The following is a 15,977-nucleotide window of genomic DNA, read 5'->3' on the forward strand; positions in this document are numbered from 1 at the left end:
TATGCTGGGCTCTACATCAGGGGGTGGAGTATTTATGCTGGGCTCTACATCAGGGGGTGGAGTCTTTATGCTGGGTTCTACATCAGGGGGTGGAGTCTATATGATGGGTTCTGCATGAGGGGGTGGAGTCTATATGCTGGGTTCTGCATGAGGGGGTGGAGTCTATATGCTGGGCTCTACATCACGGAGGAGTCTACACTCAGCGGCCACTTTATTAGGTACACCCTGCTAGTAACAGGTCGGACCCCCTTTTGCCTTCAGAACTGCCCCAATTCTTGGTGGCATAGATACAACAAGGTGCTGGAAGCTTCCTCAGAGATTTTGGTCCATAGTGACATGATGACATCACACAGTTGCCGCAGATTTGTCGGCTGCACATCCATGATGCCAATCTCCCGTTCCACCACATCCCAAAGATGCTCTATTGGATTGAGATCTGGTGACTGTGGAGGCCATTGGAGTACAGTGACCTCATTGTCATGTTCAAGAAACCAGTCTGAGATGATTCTAGCTTTATGACATGGCGCATTATCCTGCTGAAAGTCGCCATCAGATGTTGGGTCCATTGTGGTCATAAAGGGATGGACATGGTCAGCAACAATACTCAGGTAGGCTGTGGCGTTGTAACCATGCTCAATTGGTACCAAGGGGCCCAAAGAGTGCCAAGAAAATATTCCCCACACCATGACACCACCACCACCAGCCTGAACCGTTGATACAAGGCAGGATGGATCCATGCTTTCATGTTGTTGACGCCAAATTCTGACCCTACCATCCGAATGTCGCAGCAGAAATCGAGACTCATCAGACCAGGCAACGTTTTTCCAATCTTCTACTGTCCAATTTCGATGAGCTTGTGCAAATTGTAGCCTCAGTTTCCTGTTCTTAGCTGAGCGGAGTGGCCCCCGGTGTGGTCTTCTGCTGCTGTAGCCCATCTGCCTCAGAGTTGGCCGTACTGTGCGATCAGAGATGCTCTTCTGCCTACCTTGGCTGTAACGGTTGGCTATTTGAGTCACTGTTGCCTTTCTATCAGCTGGAACCAGTCTGCCCATTCTCCTCTGACCACTGGCATCAACAAGGCATTTCCGCCCACAGAACGGCCGCTCACTGGATGGTTTTTCTTTTTCGGACCATTCTCTGTAAACCCTAGAGATGGTTGTGCGTGAAAATCCCAGTAGATCAGCAGTTTCTGAAATACTCAGACCAGCCCTTCTGGCACCAACAACCATGCCACGTTCAAAGGCCTCAAATCACCTTTCTTCCCCATACTGATGCTCGGTTTGAACTGCAGGAGATTGTCTTGACCATGTCTACATGCCTAAATGCACTGAGTTGCCGCCATGTGATTGGCTGATTAGAAATTAAGTGGTAACGTGCAGTTGGACAGGTGTACCTAATAAAGTGGCCGGTGAGTGTATATGCTGGGCTCTACATCAGGGGGTGGAGTCTCTGGGCCCGGATTGCTAGACCTATGCTATATGCTGGGCGTATACTTTTTATTCCTCTAATACGCCATAGATAAAGATGCCCTGGCTGTAGTGATGCAGTCTGCATCTGGGGGCGCAGCGGTCAGGGAGCGGGCATGCACAGCTGTAATGTGACCCCTGATGGCCCCAGTGATGACTGGCGGGCTATATCAGATAGGCACTTTTTTATATCAAGTTCTCTCTCAGGTCCTGAACCTACGTTTTTTGGGAAGCCCAAGTTCTCATGTATGCGTCTGCACTACAAGTACAAGGGCAATGGCGGCTACTTTCATACCCTGCGTGCTGTGACGCGGAGCCCCGAGGAGGATGGAAAAGGTAAAATGAAATGTTGGTCCAGGCTGTAGGCAATGGTGTCACCACCTGATCAGTGCTGGAGCAGGCACACGTTACCTCAGCCTAAAGGGCCTTCTATATGGGATTATTGTTAGAATTATTGCCTTGGGGAAAAGTCCTGGAACTGCTGACAAACACGCGTCTAGTAGCTGATCCCCCTGTCCCCCGTCCCTGCAGCCAAGTGTCCCCCCCAGTCCCTGAGGCCAAGTGCCCCCCCGAGACCAAGTGGCCTCCCCCTGTCCCCCATCCCTGCAGCCAAGTGTCCCCCTCTCCCCCTGTCCCCCATCCCCCTACCACTTTTCCCTGTCCCTGCGGCCAAGGGGCCTCCCTTTGTCCTGAGAGAGTCCTTCCCATCAAAAGTCTTCAGGCTGCTTTCTCAGATGTGCAATACAGATCTTAGACCAATGCTCATGAGAAGCGGCCTCACACGAAGGCTTGACACGTCATCTGGGAGGTGTCACTTATACTTGCTTGTCTGACTTGCAGATACCTTGTTGTGTATAGCGGAGATGCTACGGATCACAAAGCAGGCACTTGGTTCAGATGTTTCCATCACTGAGAAGAAGCTGGAGAGGTGAGGACCTTGCACAATGCATTTCTTTTTTTTGACATTCATAGAGAATGAAAATAAAATTTTGTTGTTGGTTTTTAGGAAAAGCAGCAAACCTCACGAGGAAATAATGGGGATACGTTCCAAAGGAACAAAGCTGGGGATCAATAGTGCCGGCCTCGCTCAGAGCAAGAACTTCCTGATGAGTAAATTTTCCTCTCTCAACCAGAAGGTGAAACAAACCAACATTGGAAGTTTACGTAAGTTAGGAACCTTTAACAAGGCCGAGATGAAGGGCTTCCTGAAACCCAACCTGCAGGTCAGTCTGTGGAAGTCTGATAGCAGCCTGGAAAATCCTGGCAGCGATGTCAAAGGTCACATGGAATCGGACCTGGACCTTTCTTCTGACAGTGACTCATTTCATTCCGACGATTACATTCCCAAGTCTGATGACGATGGACAAGTCACAGGCTCTATAGAGAACATTGGTCAAGTAGATTATGTGCTCCCCAGCTGTGGAATCATTGCTTCTGTCCCTCGTCTGGGCAGCCGCTCCCAGTCTGTCAGCAGTGCCGAGATAAATCTTCACATTCCTACTGAGATCCAGGTGACCCAGTGTGAAGCCTCATCAGAAGATAATGTCCTCATAGATTTTGGGACCCCCATTGATGCATACTGTCATCAGTTTGTTCAGGATGCACAGACCAAAGACTGCCTTAATACCAGAGATGAGAAAGAAGAGCAGAAGGTGGAGCATGTCCCGCTGTGCAATAATTCTGGGGATGTCTTGTCCGCCATTAAGGCTGATTTACTTAACCGGCCATCGCAGCTGGATGTGTCTGTCAGTGACCCTAATATGTTATCTGTAGACCTTGCTCCTGCCTCTCTGTCTGGACGATCAAGCCCAGGCTCGGGTTCTGCAGCCTCTCCAGCCGATAGCAGCAGTAGTCGCGCAGTGTCTCCATTCGCCAAGATCCGTAGTTCAGTGGTCCAGGTGGCAAATATAACTCATGCTGGACTGGCTCAAGGGATCAACTATGCTGTGGCTAAAGTGCAGAAGTCTCCGGATCCTGAGACGGCCGTCGCTGCCCCAAAAAATGATTTCAATGAAATGTTCACTCAGTGTCAAACGCGCATCATACAGATCTAAGTGAGCGCCAGAGTCCGGCTCCAACACCGCTGCCGCGTACTGACTGGAATGTTTACAGGTTTTAATGTCTTTTTATCAGTTTTTCAGGCAGGATTGTGGCATTTATTATTAGACACGTTTACTTGAAAACAGACTTTTTCTGGTCGTGAACATGATGTTGTTTTTTGTTTGTTTTTTACAGTATAATTTATTTTCACCCCACACTGTAAATATGTACACGGCCGCCTGACACTGACACCTTTTTAATTTGCACAGTCTTCCCTTCTTTTTGCCTTAAAGTATTAGTCTATTATGTGGTTTGAGGCTCTGGAACGTCCTCTGCAATACAGACAAGTCCTGTTACCTGTGTGGCCTGGTCCCGTGTGTGCTAGCACAGGCCCCGTGTCAGTCGTGTGATGGCCTGTAGACCGTGATGTGCCCCGCACCTCAGCATCACCTCTATTTATGTTTCCTCCGCCCTCTCCGTTCTGTTTTGTAGTGTTTTAAAAAGAAAATATTAAGATGTTTAAAGAAAAGGGACTTATTTTAATAAAAAAAACAACATACTGGGCTTCTCTTGTGATAATGGTTTTGGTTCTTGGGAATGTACTTTTAATAAAAAATTTTTACTGGATTTCTCCTGTAAAGTATTGTCCCCAGTATACACGTTTTACAGTAAATGCTTATAAAGTGCTTTTTTTCCCCGCACTTACTACTGCATCAAGGCTTGACTTCCTGGATAAACATGGTGATGTCACTTCCTGGGTAACACTGTGATGTCACTTCCTGGATAAACATGGTGATGTCACGACTGCCAGAGCTGTGCGCGCTGTGGCTGCTGGAGAGGATGATTGCAGGGCGATGCTCTGTGTCCCTCTGCCATCATCCTCTCCAGCAGCCACAGCCCGCACAGCTATGGGAGTCGTGACATTATACGTTTATCCAGGAAGTGACATCACCATGGTATCCAGGAAGTGACATCACCATGTTATCCAAGAAGTGAAGCCTTGATGCAGTAGTAGGTGCAGGGGCGAAAGCACTTCATAAGCATTTCCCGTAAAAAGTTTATATTGGGGAGTTGTATAACTTTTGGGGGTTAATAGAATACTTCATTAAAAAATTTTCGCCAGACTTCTCCTTTAACCTCCTAAGGACATACGTCCGCAAGAGGAGTTCAAAATGGGGCTGTGCCGCAACCCCGCTCTGATTTGCCACGATCCCGACTGCTATCTGCAGCACGGGAACGCGGCTATTAGCTGGACCGGAATGATGCTGATCCCAGCTCAGTATTCTATTGCAGTAGTCTGCAGCAGGCCAAAGCAATAGAGCACCGATCTGTTGGATCGGTGCTGTGTAACACAAGTACACTGATCTCTATGGGAGATCAGTGTAGTTGTACTAGAAGTCTCCCAGAGGGATCAGTTGTGTGTATACAGGAGGCCTCTAGGGGCTTGTATAGGGGCTGTGTATATAGGAAACCCCTAGGGGTAATCAGTGCTGTGTATATGAGACCCACTGGGGGATCAGTGCTGTGTATATAGGAGGACCCCAGGGGGATCAGTGTTGTGTATATAGGAGCCCCCAGGGGGATCAGTGCTGTATATATAGGAGACCCATGGGGGATCAGTGCTGTGTATATAGGAGGCCCCCAGGGGGGTCAGTGCTGTGTATATAGGAGGCCCCCAGGGGGATCAGTGCTGTGTATATAGGAGGACCCCAGGGGGATCAGTGCTGTGTATATAGGGGATCAGTGCTGTGTATATAGGAGGACCCCAGGGGGATCAGTGCTGTGTATATAGGGGATCAGTGCTGTGTATATAGGAGGACCCCAGGGGGATCAGTGTTGTGTATATAGGAGCCCCCAGGGGGATCAGTGCTGTGTATATAGGAGACCCATGGGGGATCAGTGCTGTGTATATAGAAGTCCCCCAGGGGGATCAGTCCTGTGTATATAGGAGAACCCAGGGGGACGAGTGCTGTGTATATAGGAGATCAGTGCTGTGTGTATAGGAGACCCCCAGGGGATCAGTGCTGTGTATATAGAAGGCCCCCAGGGGAATAGGTGGTGTGTATATAGGAGACCTCTAGAGGGATCAGTGGTGTGTATATAGGAGCTCCAGGGAGATCAGTGCTGTGTATATAGGAGACCCCCAGGGAGATCAGTGCTGTGTATATAGGAGACCCCCAGGGAGATCAGTGCTGTGTATATAGGAGACCCCCAGGGAGATCAGTGCTGTGTATATAGGAGGACCCCAGGGGGATCAGTCCTGTGTATATAGGAGAACCCAGGGGGACGAGTGCTGTGTATATAGGAGATCAGTGCTGTGTGTATAGGAGACCCCCAGGGGATCAGTGCTGTGTATATAGAAGGCCCCCAGGGGAATAGGTGGTGTGTATATAGGAGACCTCTAGAGGGATCAGTGGTGTGTATATAGGAGCTCCAGGGAGATCAGTGCTGTGTATATAGGAGACCCCCAGGGAGATCAGTGCTGTGTATATGAGACCCTCTGGGGGGATCAGTGCTGTGTAGATAGGAGGACCCCAGGGGGATCAGTGCTGTGTATATAGGAGGACCCCAGGGGGATCAGTGCTGTGTATATAGGAGGACCCCAGGGGGATCAGTGCTGTGTATATAGGAGGACCCCAGGGGGATCAGTGCTGTGTATATAGGAGGACCCCAGGGCGGATCAGTGCTGTGTATATAGGAGACCCATGGGGGATCAGTGCTGTGTATATAGGGGATCAGTGCTGTGTATATAGGAGCCCCCAGGGGGATCAGTGCTGTGTATATAGGGGATCAGTGCTGTGTATATAGGAGCCCCCAGGGGGATCAGTGCTGTGTATATAGGAGGACCCCAGGGGGATCAGTGCTGTGTATATAGGGGATCAGTGCTGTGTATATAGGAGGACCCCAGGGGGATCAGTGCTGTGTATATAGGAGACCCCCAGGGAGATCAGTGCTGTGTATATAGGAGCCCCCCAGGGCGGATCAGTGCTGTGTATATAGGAGACCCATGGGGGATCAGTGCTGTGTATATAGGAGACCCATGGGGGATCAGTGCTGTGTATATAGGAGGACCCCAGGGGGATCAGTGCTGTGTATATAGGAGACCCCCAGGGAGATCAGTGCTGTGTATATAGGAGGACCCCAGGGGGATCAGTGCTGTGTATATAGGAGGACCCCAGGGGGATCAGTGCTGTGTATATAGGAGGACCCCAGGGGGATCAGTGCTGTGTATATAGGAGGACCCCAGGGGGATCAGTGCTGTGTATATAGGAGACCCCCAGGGAGATCAGTGCTGTGTATATAGGAGCCCCCCCAGGGCGGATCAGTGCTGTGTATATAGGAGACCCATGGGGGATCAGTGCTGTGTATATAGGAGGACCCCAGGGGGATCAGTGCTGTGTATATAGGAGACCCCCAGGGAGATCAGTGCTGTGTATATAGGAGGACCCCAGGGGGATCAGTGCTGTGTATATAGGAGGACCCCAGGGGGATCAGTGCTGTGTGTATATAGGAGACCCCCAGGGAGATCAGTGCTGTGTATATAGGAGGACCCCAGGGGGATCAGTGCTGTGTGTATAGGAGACCCCCAGGGGATCAGTGCTGTGTATATAGAAGGCCCCCAGGGGAATAAGTGGTGTGTATATAGGAGACCTCTAGAGGGATCAGTGGTGTGTATATAGGAGCTCAAGGGAGATCAGTGCTGTGTGTATATAGGAGACCCCCTGGGGGATCAGTGCTGTATATATAGGAGCCCCCAGGGGGATCAGTGCTGTGTATATAGGAGACCTCCAGAGGGATCAGTGGTGTGTATATAGGAGCTCCAGGAAAATCAGTGCTGTGTATATAGGAGGACCCCAGGGAGATCAGTGCTGTGTATGTAGGAGGCCCCCAGGGGGATCAGTGCTGTGTATGTAGGAGGCCCCCAGGGGGATCAGTGCTGTGTATATTGGGGATCAGTGCTGTGTATATAGGAGACCTCCAGAGGGATCAGTGGTGTGTATATAGGAGCTCCAGGGAGATCAGTGCTGTGTATATAGGAGAACCTCAGGGAGATCAGTGCTGTGTATATAGGGGATCAGTGCTGTGTATGTAGGAGGCCCCCAGGGGGATCAGTGCTGTGTATATAGGAGTCCCCCAGGGGGATCAGTGCTGTGTATATTGGGGATCAGTGCTGTGTATGTAGGAGGCCCCCAGGGGGATCAGTGCTGTGTATATAGGAGCCCCCCAGGGGGATCAGTGCTGTGTATATAGAACTCCCCAGCGGGATTAGTGCTGTGTGTATATAGGGGATCAGTGCTGTGTATATAGGAGGACCCCAGGGGGATCAGTGCTGTGTATATAGGAGGCCCCAGGGGGATCAGTGCTGTGTATATAGGAGGACCCCAGGGGGCTCAGTGCTGTGTATATAGGAGGACCCCAGGGGGATCAGTGCTGTGTATATAGGAGGACCCCAGGGGGATCAGTGCTGTGTATATAGGAGGCCCCCAGAGGGATCAGTGCTGTGTATATAGGAGACCTCCAGAGGGATCAGTGCTGTGTATATAGGAGACCTCCAGAGGGATCAGTGCTGTGTATATAGGAGACCTCCAGAGGGATCAGTGGTGTGTATATAGGAGCTCCAGGGAGATCAGTGCTGTGTATATAGGAGAACCTCAGGGAGATCAGTGCTGTATATATTGGGGATCAGTGCTGTGTATGTAGGAGGCCCCCAGGGGGATCAGTGCTGTGTATATTGGGGATCAGTGCTGTGTATATAGAAGTCCCCAGGGGGATCAGTGCTGTGTATATAGAAGTCCCCAGGGGGATCAGTGCTGTGTATATAGGAGGACCCAGGGGGATCAGTGCTGTGTATATAGGAGGACCCCAGGGGGATCAGTGCTGTGTATATAGGAGGACCCCAGGGGGATCAGTGCTGTGTATATAGGAGGACCCCAGGGCGGATCAGTGCTGTGTATATAGGAGACCCATGGGGGATCAGTGCTGTGTATATAGGGGATCAGTGCTGTGTATATAGGAGCCCCCAGGGGGATCAGTGCTGTGTATATAGGGGATCAGTGCTGTGTATATAGGAGCCCCCAGGGGGATCAGTGCTGTGTATATAGGAGGACCCCAGGGGGATCAGTGCTGTGTATATAGGGGATCAGTGCTGTGTATATAGGAGGACCCCAGGGGGATCAGTGCTGTGTATATAGGAGACCCCCAGGGAGATCAGTGCTGTGTATATAGGAGCCCCCCCAGGGCGGATCAGTGCTGTGTATATAGGAGACCCATGGGGGATCAGTGCTGTGTATATAGGAGGACCCCAGGGGGATCAGTGCTGTGTATATAGGAGACCCCCAGGGAGATCAGTGCTGTGTATATAGGAGGACCCCAGGGGGATCAGTGCTGTGTATATAGGAGGACCCCAGGGGGATCAGTGCTGTGTATATAGGAGGACCCCAGGGGGATCAGTGCTGTGTATATAGGAGGACCCCAGGGGGATCAGTGCTGTGTATATAGGAGACCCCCAGGGAGATCAGTGCTGTGTATATAGGAGCCCCCCCAGGGCGGATCAGTGCTGTGTATATAGGAGACCCATGGGGGATCAGTGCTGTGTATATAGGAGGACCCCAGGGGGATCAGTGCTGTGTATATAGGAGACCCCCAGGGAGATCAGTGCTGTGTATATAGGAGGACCCCAGGGGGATCAGTGCTGTGTATATAGGAGGACCCCAGGGGGATCAGTGCTGTGTATATAGGAGGACCCCAGGGGGATCAGTGCTGTGTATATAGGAGACCCCCAGGGAGATCAGTGCTGTGTATATAGGAGGACCCCAGGAGGATCAGTGCTGTGTATATAGGAGCTCCAGGGAGATCAGTGCTGTGTGTATATAGGAGGACCCCAGGGGGATCAGTGCTGTGTATATAGCTGACCCCCAGAGGGATCAGTGCTGTGTATATAGGAGACCTCCAGAGGGATCAGTGGTGTGTATATAGGAGCTCCAGGGAGATCAGTGCTGTGTATATAGGAGAACCTCAGGGAGATCAGTGCTGTGTATATAGGGGATCAGTGCTGAGTATATAGGAGTCCCCCAGGGGGATCAGTGCTGTGTATATTGGGGATCAGTGCTGTGTATGTAGGAGGCCCCCAGGGGGATCAGTGCTGTGTATATAGGAGCCCCCCAGGGGGATCAGTGCTGTGTATATAGAACTCCCCAGCGGGATTAGTGCTGTGTGTATATAGGGGATCAGTGCTGTGTATATAGGAGGACCCCAGGGGGATCAGTGCTGTGTATATAGGAGGCCCCAGGGGGATCAGTGCTGTGTATATAGGAGGACCCCAGGGGGCTCAGTGCTGTGTATATAGGAGGACCCCAGGGGGATCAGTGCTGTGTATATAGGAGGACCCCAGGGGGCTCAGTGCTGTGTATATAGGAGGACCCCAGGGGGATCAGTGCTGTGTATATAGGAGGACCCCAGGGGGATCAGTGCTGTGTATATAGGGGATCAGTGCTGAGTATATAGGAGTCCCCCAGGGGGATCAGTGCTGTGTATATTGGGGATCAGTGCTGTGTATGTAGGAGGCCCCCAGGGGGATCAGTGCTGTGTATATAGGAGCCCCCCAGGGGGATCAGTGCTGTGTATATAGAACTCCCCAGCGGGATTAGTGCTGTGTGTATATAGGGGATCAGTGCTGTGTATATAGGAGGACCCCAGGGGGATCAGTGCTGTGTATATAGGAGGCCCCAGGGGGATCAGTGCTGTGTATATAGGAGGACCCCAGGGGGCTCAGTGCTGTGTATATAGGAGGACCCCAGGGGGATCAGTGCTGTGTATATAGGAGGACCCCAGGGGGATCAGTGCTGTGTATATAGGAGACCTCCAGAGGGATCAGTGCTGTGTATATAGGAGACCTCCAGAGGGATCAGTGCTGTGTATATAGGAGACCTCCAGAGGGATCAGTGGTGTGTATATAGGAGCTCCAGGGAGATCAGTGCTGTGTATATAGGAGAACCTCAGGGAGATCAGTGCTGTATATATTGGGGATCAGTGCTGTGTATGTAGGAGGCCCCCAGGGGGATCAGTGCTGTGTATATTGGGGATCAGTGCTGTGTATATAGAAGTCCCCAGGGGGATTAGTGCTGTGTGTATATAGGGGATCAGTGCTGTGTATATAGGAGGACCCCAGGGGGATCAGTGCTGTGTATATAGGAGGACCCCAGGAGGATCAGTGCTGTGTATATAGGGGATCAGTCCTGTGTATATAGGAGCACCCAGGGGGACCAGTGCTGTGTATATAGGAGCTCCAGGGAGATCAGTGCTGTGTGTATATAGGAGCTCGAGGGAGATCAGTGCTGTGTGTATATAGGAGGACCCCAGGGGGATCAGTGCTGTGTATATAGGTGACCCCCAGAGGGATCAGTGCTGTGTATATAGGAGAACCTCAGGGAGATCAGTGCTGTGTATATTGGGGATCAGTGCTGTGTATGTAGGAGGCCCCCAGGGGGATCAGTGCTGTGTATATTGGGGATCAGTGCTGTGTATATAGGAGATTCCTAGGGGGATCAGTGCTGTGTATATAGAAGTCCCCAGGGGGATTAGTGCTGTGTGTATATAGGGGATCAGTGCTGTGTATATAGGAGGACCCCAGGGGGATCAGTGCTGTGTATATAGGAGACCCCCAGGGTGGATCAGTGCTGTGCATATAGGAGACCCCCAGGGGGGATCAGTGCTGTGCATATAGGAGACCCCCAGGGGGGATCAATGCTGTGTATATAGGAGACCCCCAGGGGGACTTCTAATTACTGTGTAAGTGTAGAAAAAAAAAAAAAAAAGTTTTTCTATTAAAAAAAAAAAAATCTCCCTTAGGTTACAAACCCACTTGGCGGGTCTGCAGCGAGTCTCTGCTGCGTTTTTGCAGCGAGACTCGCTGCAGATCCCGGCCCTATGCTTTTAATGGCAGACAAACACGCAGCAGGGATGTACATCCCTGCTGCGAGTTTGTCTGCAGCCCTCCCCATTAACCCTCCGGCCGCCGGAGCTGATACTTCACCTGATCCCGGCTCCGGCGGTTCCTGATGTCTTCAGCAAGCCAGAGCGGGGACCAGGTGAAGTATATGCTCCAGCCAGCCGCACGCAGCCCCGGCCGCCCGATCGCCCCCCCGCAGCCCCGGCCGCCCGATCGCCCCCCCGCAGCCCCGGCCGCCCGATGGGCCCCCCCGCAGCCCCGGCCGCCCGATCGCCCCCCCCCCCCCCCCCCCGCAGCCCCGGCCGCCCGATCGCCCCCCCCTATACCCGCCCCCCCCATCCCCCCCCCCCCCCTGCAGCACCGATCGCACGCCCCACCGATCGAGCGTCCGGGGCTGCAGGGGGGTGTGTAAGCGATCGTTGCTGCGGGGGGGCGTGCGATCGGGGCTGCGGGGGGGGCGATCGGGCGGCCAGGGCTGCGGGGGGGCGATCGGGCGGCCGGGGCTGCGGGCGGCTGGCTGGAGCATATACTTCACCTGGTCCCCGCTCCGGCTTGCTGAAGACATCGGGAACCGCCGGAGCCGGGATCAGGTGAAGTATCAGCTCCGGCGGCCGGGGGGTTAATGGGGAGGGCTGCAGACAAACTCGCAGTAGGGATGTACATCCCTGCTGCGTGTTTGTCTGCCATTAAAAGTATAGGGCCGGGATCTGCAGCATGGAGACTCGCTGCAGATCCGCCAAGTGGGTTTGTAACCTTAATAAAAGTCTGAATCACCCCCCTTTTCCCATTTTATAATTTAAAAATAAATAAATGAACATGTTTGGTATTGCGTGCGTAGTCGAGTGAACTATTAATTTATCACATTCCTGAACTTGCATGGTAAATGATATAAGCGCAAAGATCCGCAAAAGTGCAAAAATTGTGCAGTTTTGGTCACATTAAATCCAGAAAAAAATGTAATAAAAAGCGATCAAAAAGTCGCATATACACAATCAAGGTACCGACAGAAAGAACACATCCTGGCGCAAAAAATGACACCTCAATCAGCCTCTGCAGCGCGTATCAGCAATCATCCACTGCGGTCTGGCTCCTCTTCTCCCCAGGCAGGCGGGGAAGCGTATGGCGTCCAAATCGTCCAGAAAGGCTCTCGGCCACACAGCGGCGACCTTCCCCGCAGCAGGCTCTGAATGACGCCATTTTGGGTCTTCTCCCAGTAAGGAGGTAACACTTGGCCTGTCTCCTATGGCGTCCTCCCACCCCAGATCCCAGAGACTCTGTACCCACAATCTGATCACCCTTCCCTATCGTTTGCTTCCCTATCTATGGGGTGGCGATTTCTTGAGGTCCTGTCCTGGGGGCTTCGGTCCCTTGAAAATTTCTTCTCTTCTCCTTCTTCTTACTTGTCCTTCTCTTTTCCTCTTCCTTTTTGTTTGTCCCTTTGTTCCTCGCTCCTCCTTGCCTTGATCGTAAGAGTGTTTGTGTTTGTACATTAGGGCGTCCCATAAATCTGACCTTAACCCCTTCACGTCAGCCATCTGTATATATACGTTCCTATTGCACATGCCCCGTGCAGTAGGAATGTACATATACGTTGCTGCTTTGACGGGGGTTTGTGATGAGAACGGGATCGCTGCAGGGACAGCGATCCCGCTCTCATCTGAGTGAGGCACCGGAGATAATGAGAATCAGCTGCGATCCCGCAGCTGACCCCCCATTAACCCCTTAGTGACCGCCGAAACGGCGGTCACTAATGGGCCGGTGTCGCCGCTATATTTCATCTCCCTCCACTGTGAATCCACGGTGGGGGGAGATGAAATAGTTAAAATCAGACCCCAGACCAGCCCCCCTAGTGCCCCGGTATCTAACCCCCCCTCCCCGCGGCGGCCATCAGATCCAAGATGGCCGCCACGATCACTGTGAACAGACTAATGTCTGTTCACAGTGATCTCTTAGTAAAAATGAATGAAAACCCCATGCTCTCCGCCACCGGAGGTAGCGGAGAGCATGGGGCAGTCATCGGGGACCCCCCCTGTGGGGTCCCGGTACAAGCGATCAGCGGTATATACTATATACCGCTGATCGCTTGTGCCATGTGCCGCCGGAACATTTTATCCCCTGTCACCATGAATGATTGGTGACAGGGGATAAAAAGTGATGTCCCCCCACCCCCCCAGTCACCCCCATCCCCGAGTCACCCTCCCCTACCCCATATACTCACCTGATCCTGGAGCTCCTTCCTCCTCCGTGTCCTGGCTGGTTATGAAGTGCGCATGCGCTCCACAACCAGCCAGCTCTGAAAATTTAAAGTGACAGAGACCAATTTGGTCTCTGTCACTGAACTATGATTACTGTGATAGAAAATATCACAGTAATCATAGTAATACAGTGAAAATGAATTACTGAATTAGTGAAAAGTACAAAAAGTGACAAACATACAAAAAAATAAAACACACACTTTCTATTATAGTAATAATTGCAGTTTACTCCCAAATTACCCCTAACCCCTCCCAGATTACCCGTAACTACCGCAGCTAGCCCGTAACCACCCCAGGTTGTCCGTAATCACGTCAGATTGCACGTAACCCCCCAGATTACCCGTAACCACCGCACGTTGCCCGTAACCACCGCACACTGCCCGTAACCACCGCACGTTGCCAGTGACCCCCTCCAGATTGTCCGTAATCACCCCAGATTGCCTGTAACCACCCCAAATTACATGTACCCACCCCAGATTACCTATAAGCACTTCAGTCTATCCGTAACAATTCTAGATTATCTGTAACCCCTCCAGGTTGCCCGTAACCACCGCAGGTTGCGCATAACCACCCCAGGTTGCCCGTAATCATGCCAGATTACATGTAACCCCCAGATTGCACGCAACCACCGCAGGTCACGTCTGACCGCCGCACGTCGTATCTGACCACCGCACGTCGCCACTGACCACCGCACGTCGCCTCTGACCACCGCACCTTGCCTCTGACCACCGCACCAGGGGCGTAACTAGAAATGGCTGGGCCCCATAGCAAACTTTTGATTGGGGCCCCAACCCCCTCAATCGACCACTACGCCATAAACACACTCAGCTCTACACAGGTTCTGTACACCATATAAATTACAGTACAGTTATATTAAGTGACTCACAGGGGACGTCTTCTCTGATCGGAGTTCTTTCCTTTTCATCTTCTCCATCTGCTCTCGGCCATTATGAGAACTTCTCCGAGCCACGAATCCACAGAATCTGCCAGACAGACATATTAGACTCCTCACTCTGGCACCATCCTCATCTCTATACACACTGCACATCTGTATTGGCCCCTTTACACTCTCATTTAGTGGGTAGCCCTGACTCTATGTGACCCCCTAATAATATATGCCCCCCTCTGTGTATTCCCTCTCCCCCTATGTTGCCCCCCCCCAAATAGATGGCCCCTCTCCCCCCATGTTGCCCTCCTTATAGATGGCCCCCTCTCCCCCCACCCTCCCTTATAGATGGCCTCCTCTCCCCCCTCCTTATAGATGGCCCCCTTTCCCCCCACCCTCCCTTATGGATGGTCCCCTCTCCCCCCCCCCCCCCCCCCCTTATAGATTGCCAGTGACCCCCTCCAGATTGCCCGCAACCACGCCAGATTACAGGTACCCACCTCAGGTTACCTATTAGCACTTCAGTTTATCCGTAACCACAGCAGGTTGCCTGTAACCACCCCAGATTGTCTGTAACCACCCCAGATTGTCTGTAACCACCCCACGTTGCCCGTAACCACAGCAGGTTGCCTGTAACCACAGCAGGTTGCCCGTGACCTCCCCATGTTGACGGTATCCACCCCAGATTACCCGTAACCACCCCAGATTACCTGTAACCACCTCAGATTACCCGTAACCACCTCAGACTGCCCGTAACCACCCCAGACTGTCCGTAACCACCTCCAAATTACCCGGAACCACCCCACATTACCTGTAATCTAATTTTTTTTATTTTATTTTAGTAACTGCGCTATTCTAATAACTATTACTAGCTACTGTTTTGCTCCAGCAAATTGGAGCTCCTTCCCTTCTGAGCCCTGCTGTGTGCCCATACAGTGGTTTATGCCCACATATGGGGTACAGTTGTACTCGGGAGAACCTGCGTTACAGATTTTGGGGTACGTTTTCTCTCATGTTCCTTGTGAAATTTAGAAATTTCAAACTAAACATATTATTGGAAAAATTCAAGCTTTTCATTTTTACTGGCCAATTTTGAATACTTTCCTCTAATACCTGTGGGGCCAAAATGCTCATCCTACCCCAAGATGAATTCTTTGAGGGGTGTACTTTCCAAAATGGGGTGACTTTTGGGGGGATTCTGTTCTGCTGACACTACAGGGGCTCTGCAAATGCACCTGGCGCTCAGAAACTTCTTCAGACAAATCTGCACGGAAAATGCTAATTGGCGCTCCTTCCCTTCTGAGCCCGGCTGTGTGCCCATATAGTGGTTTATACCCACATATGCGGTACCGTTCTACTCAGGAGAACCTGCGTTACAGATT

General features: G+C 51.8%; 2 protein-coding genes across 3 annotated transcripts in view; one reads left to right on the forward strand and one right to left on the reverse strand.

Annotated features, from left to right (window-relative positions):
* The window catches only part of INPP5F (inositol polyphosphate-5-phosphatase F), a 55,822-nt gene extending 51,689 nt beyond the window's left edge, over positions 1 to 4,133 (forward strand). The window contains exons 18-20 of the mRNA XM_069967739.1: positions 1,674 to 1,802; positions 2,307 to 2,394; positions 2,473 to 4,133. Coding sequence (XP_069823840.1) covers positions 1,674 to 1,802; positions 2,307 to 2,394; positions 2,473 to 3,520 — 1,265 coding nt within the window. The 3' untranslated portion in view covers positions 3,521 to 4,133. The remainder of the gene's footprint in view (positions 1 to 1,673; positions 1,803 to 2,306; positions 2,395 to 2,472) is intronic.
* Positions 1 to 12,627, reverse strand: part of LOC138789136 (putative ferric-chelate reductase 1) — a 567,372-nt gene extending 554,745 nt beyond the window's left edge. For both annotated transcript variants that reach the window (XM_069967740.1, XM_069967741.1), the window contains exon 1: positions 12,621 to 12,627. The gene's annotated coding sequence lies outside the window, so the exon portion shown is untranslated. The remainder of the gene's footprint in view (positions 1 to 12,620) is intronic.
* Between the last annotated feature and the right edge of the window lie 3,350 nt (positions 12,628 to 15,977).

The sequence above is a fragment of the Dendropsophus ebraccatus genome, chromosome 4 (assembly GCF_027789765.1).
Source record: "Dendropsophus ebraccatus isolate aDenEbr1 chromosome 4, aDenEbr1.pat, whole genome shotgun sequence".
Taxonomy (NCBI): domain Eukaryota; kingdom Metazoa; phylum Chordata; class Amphibia; order Anura; family Hylidae; genus Dendropsophus; species Dendropsophus ebraccatus.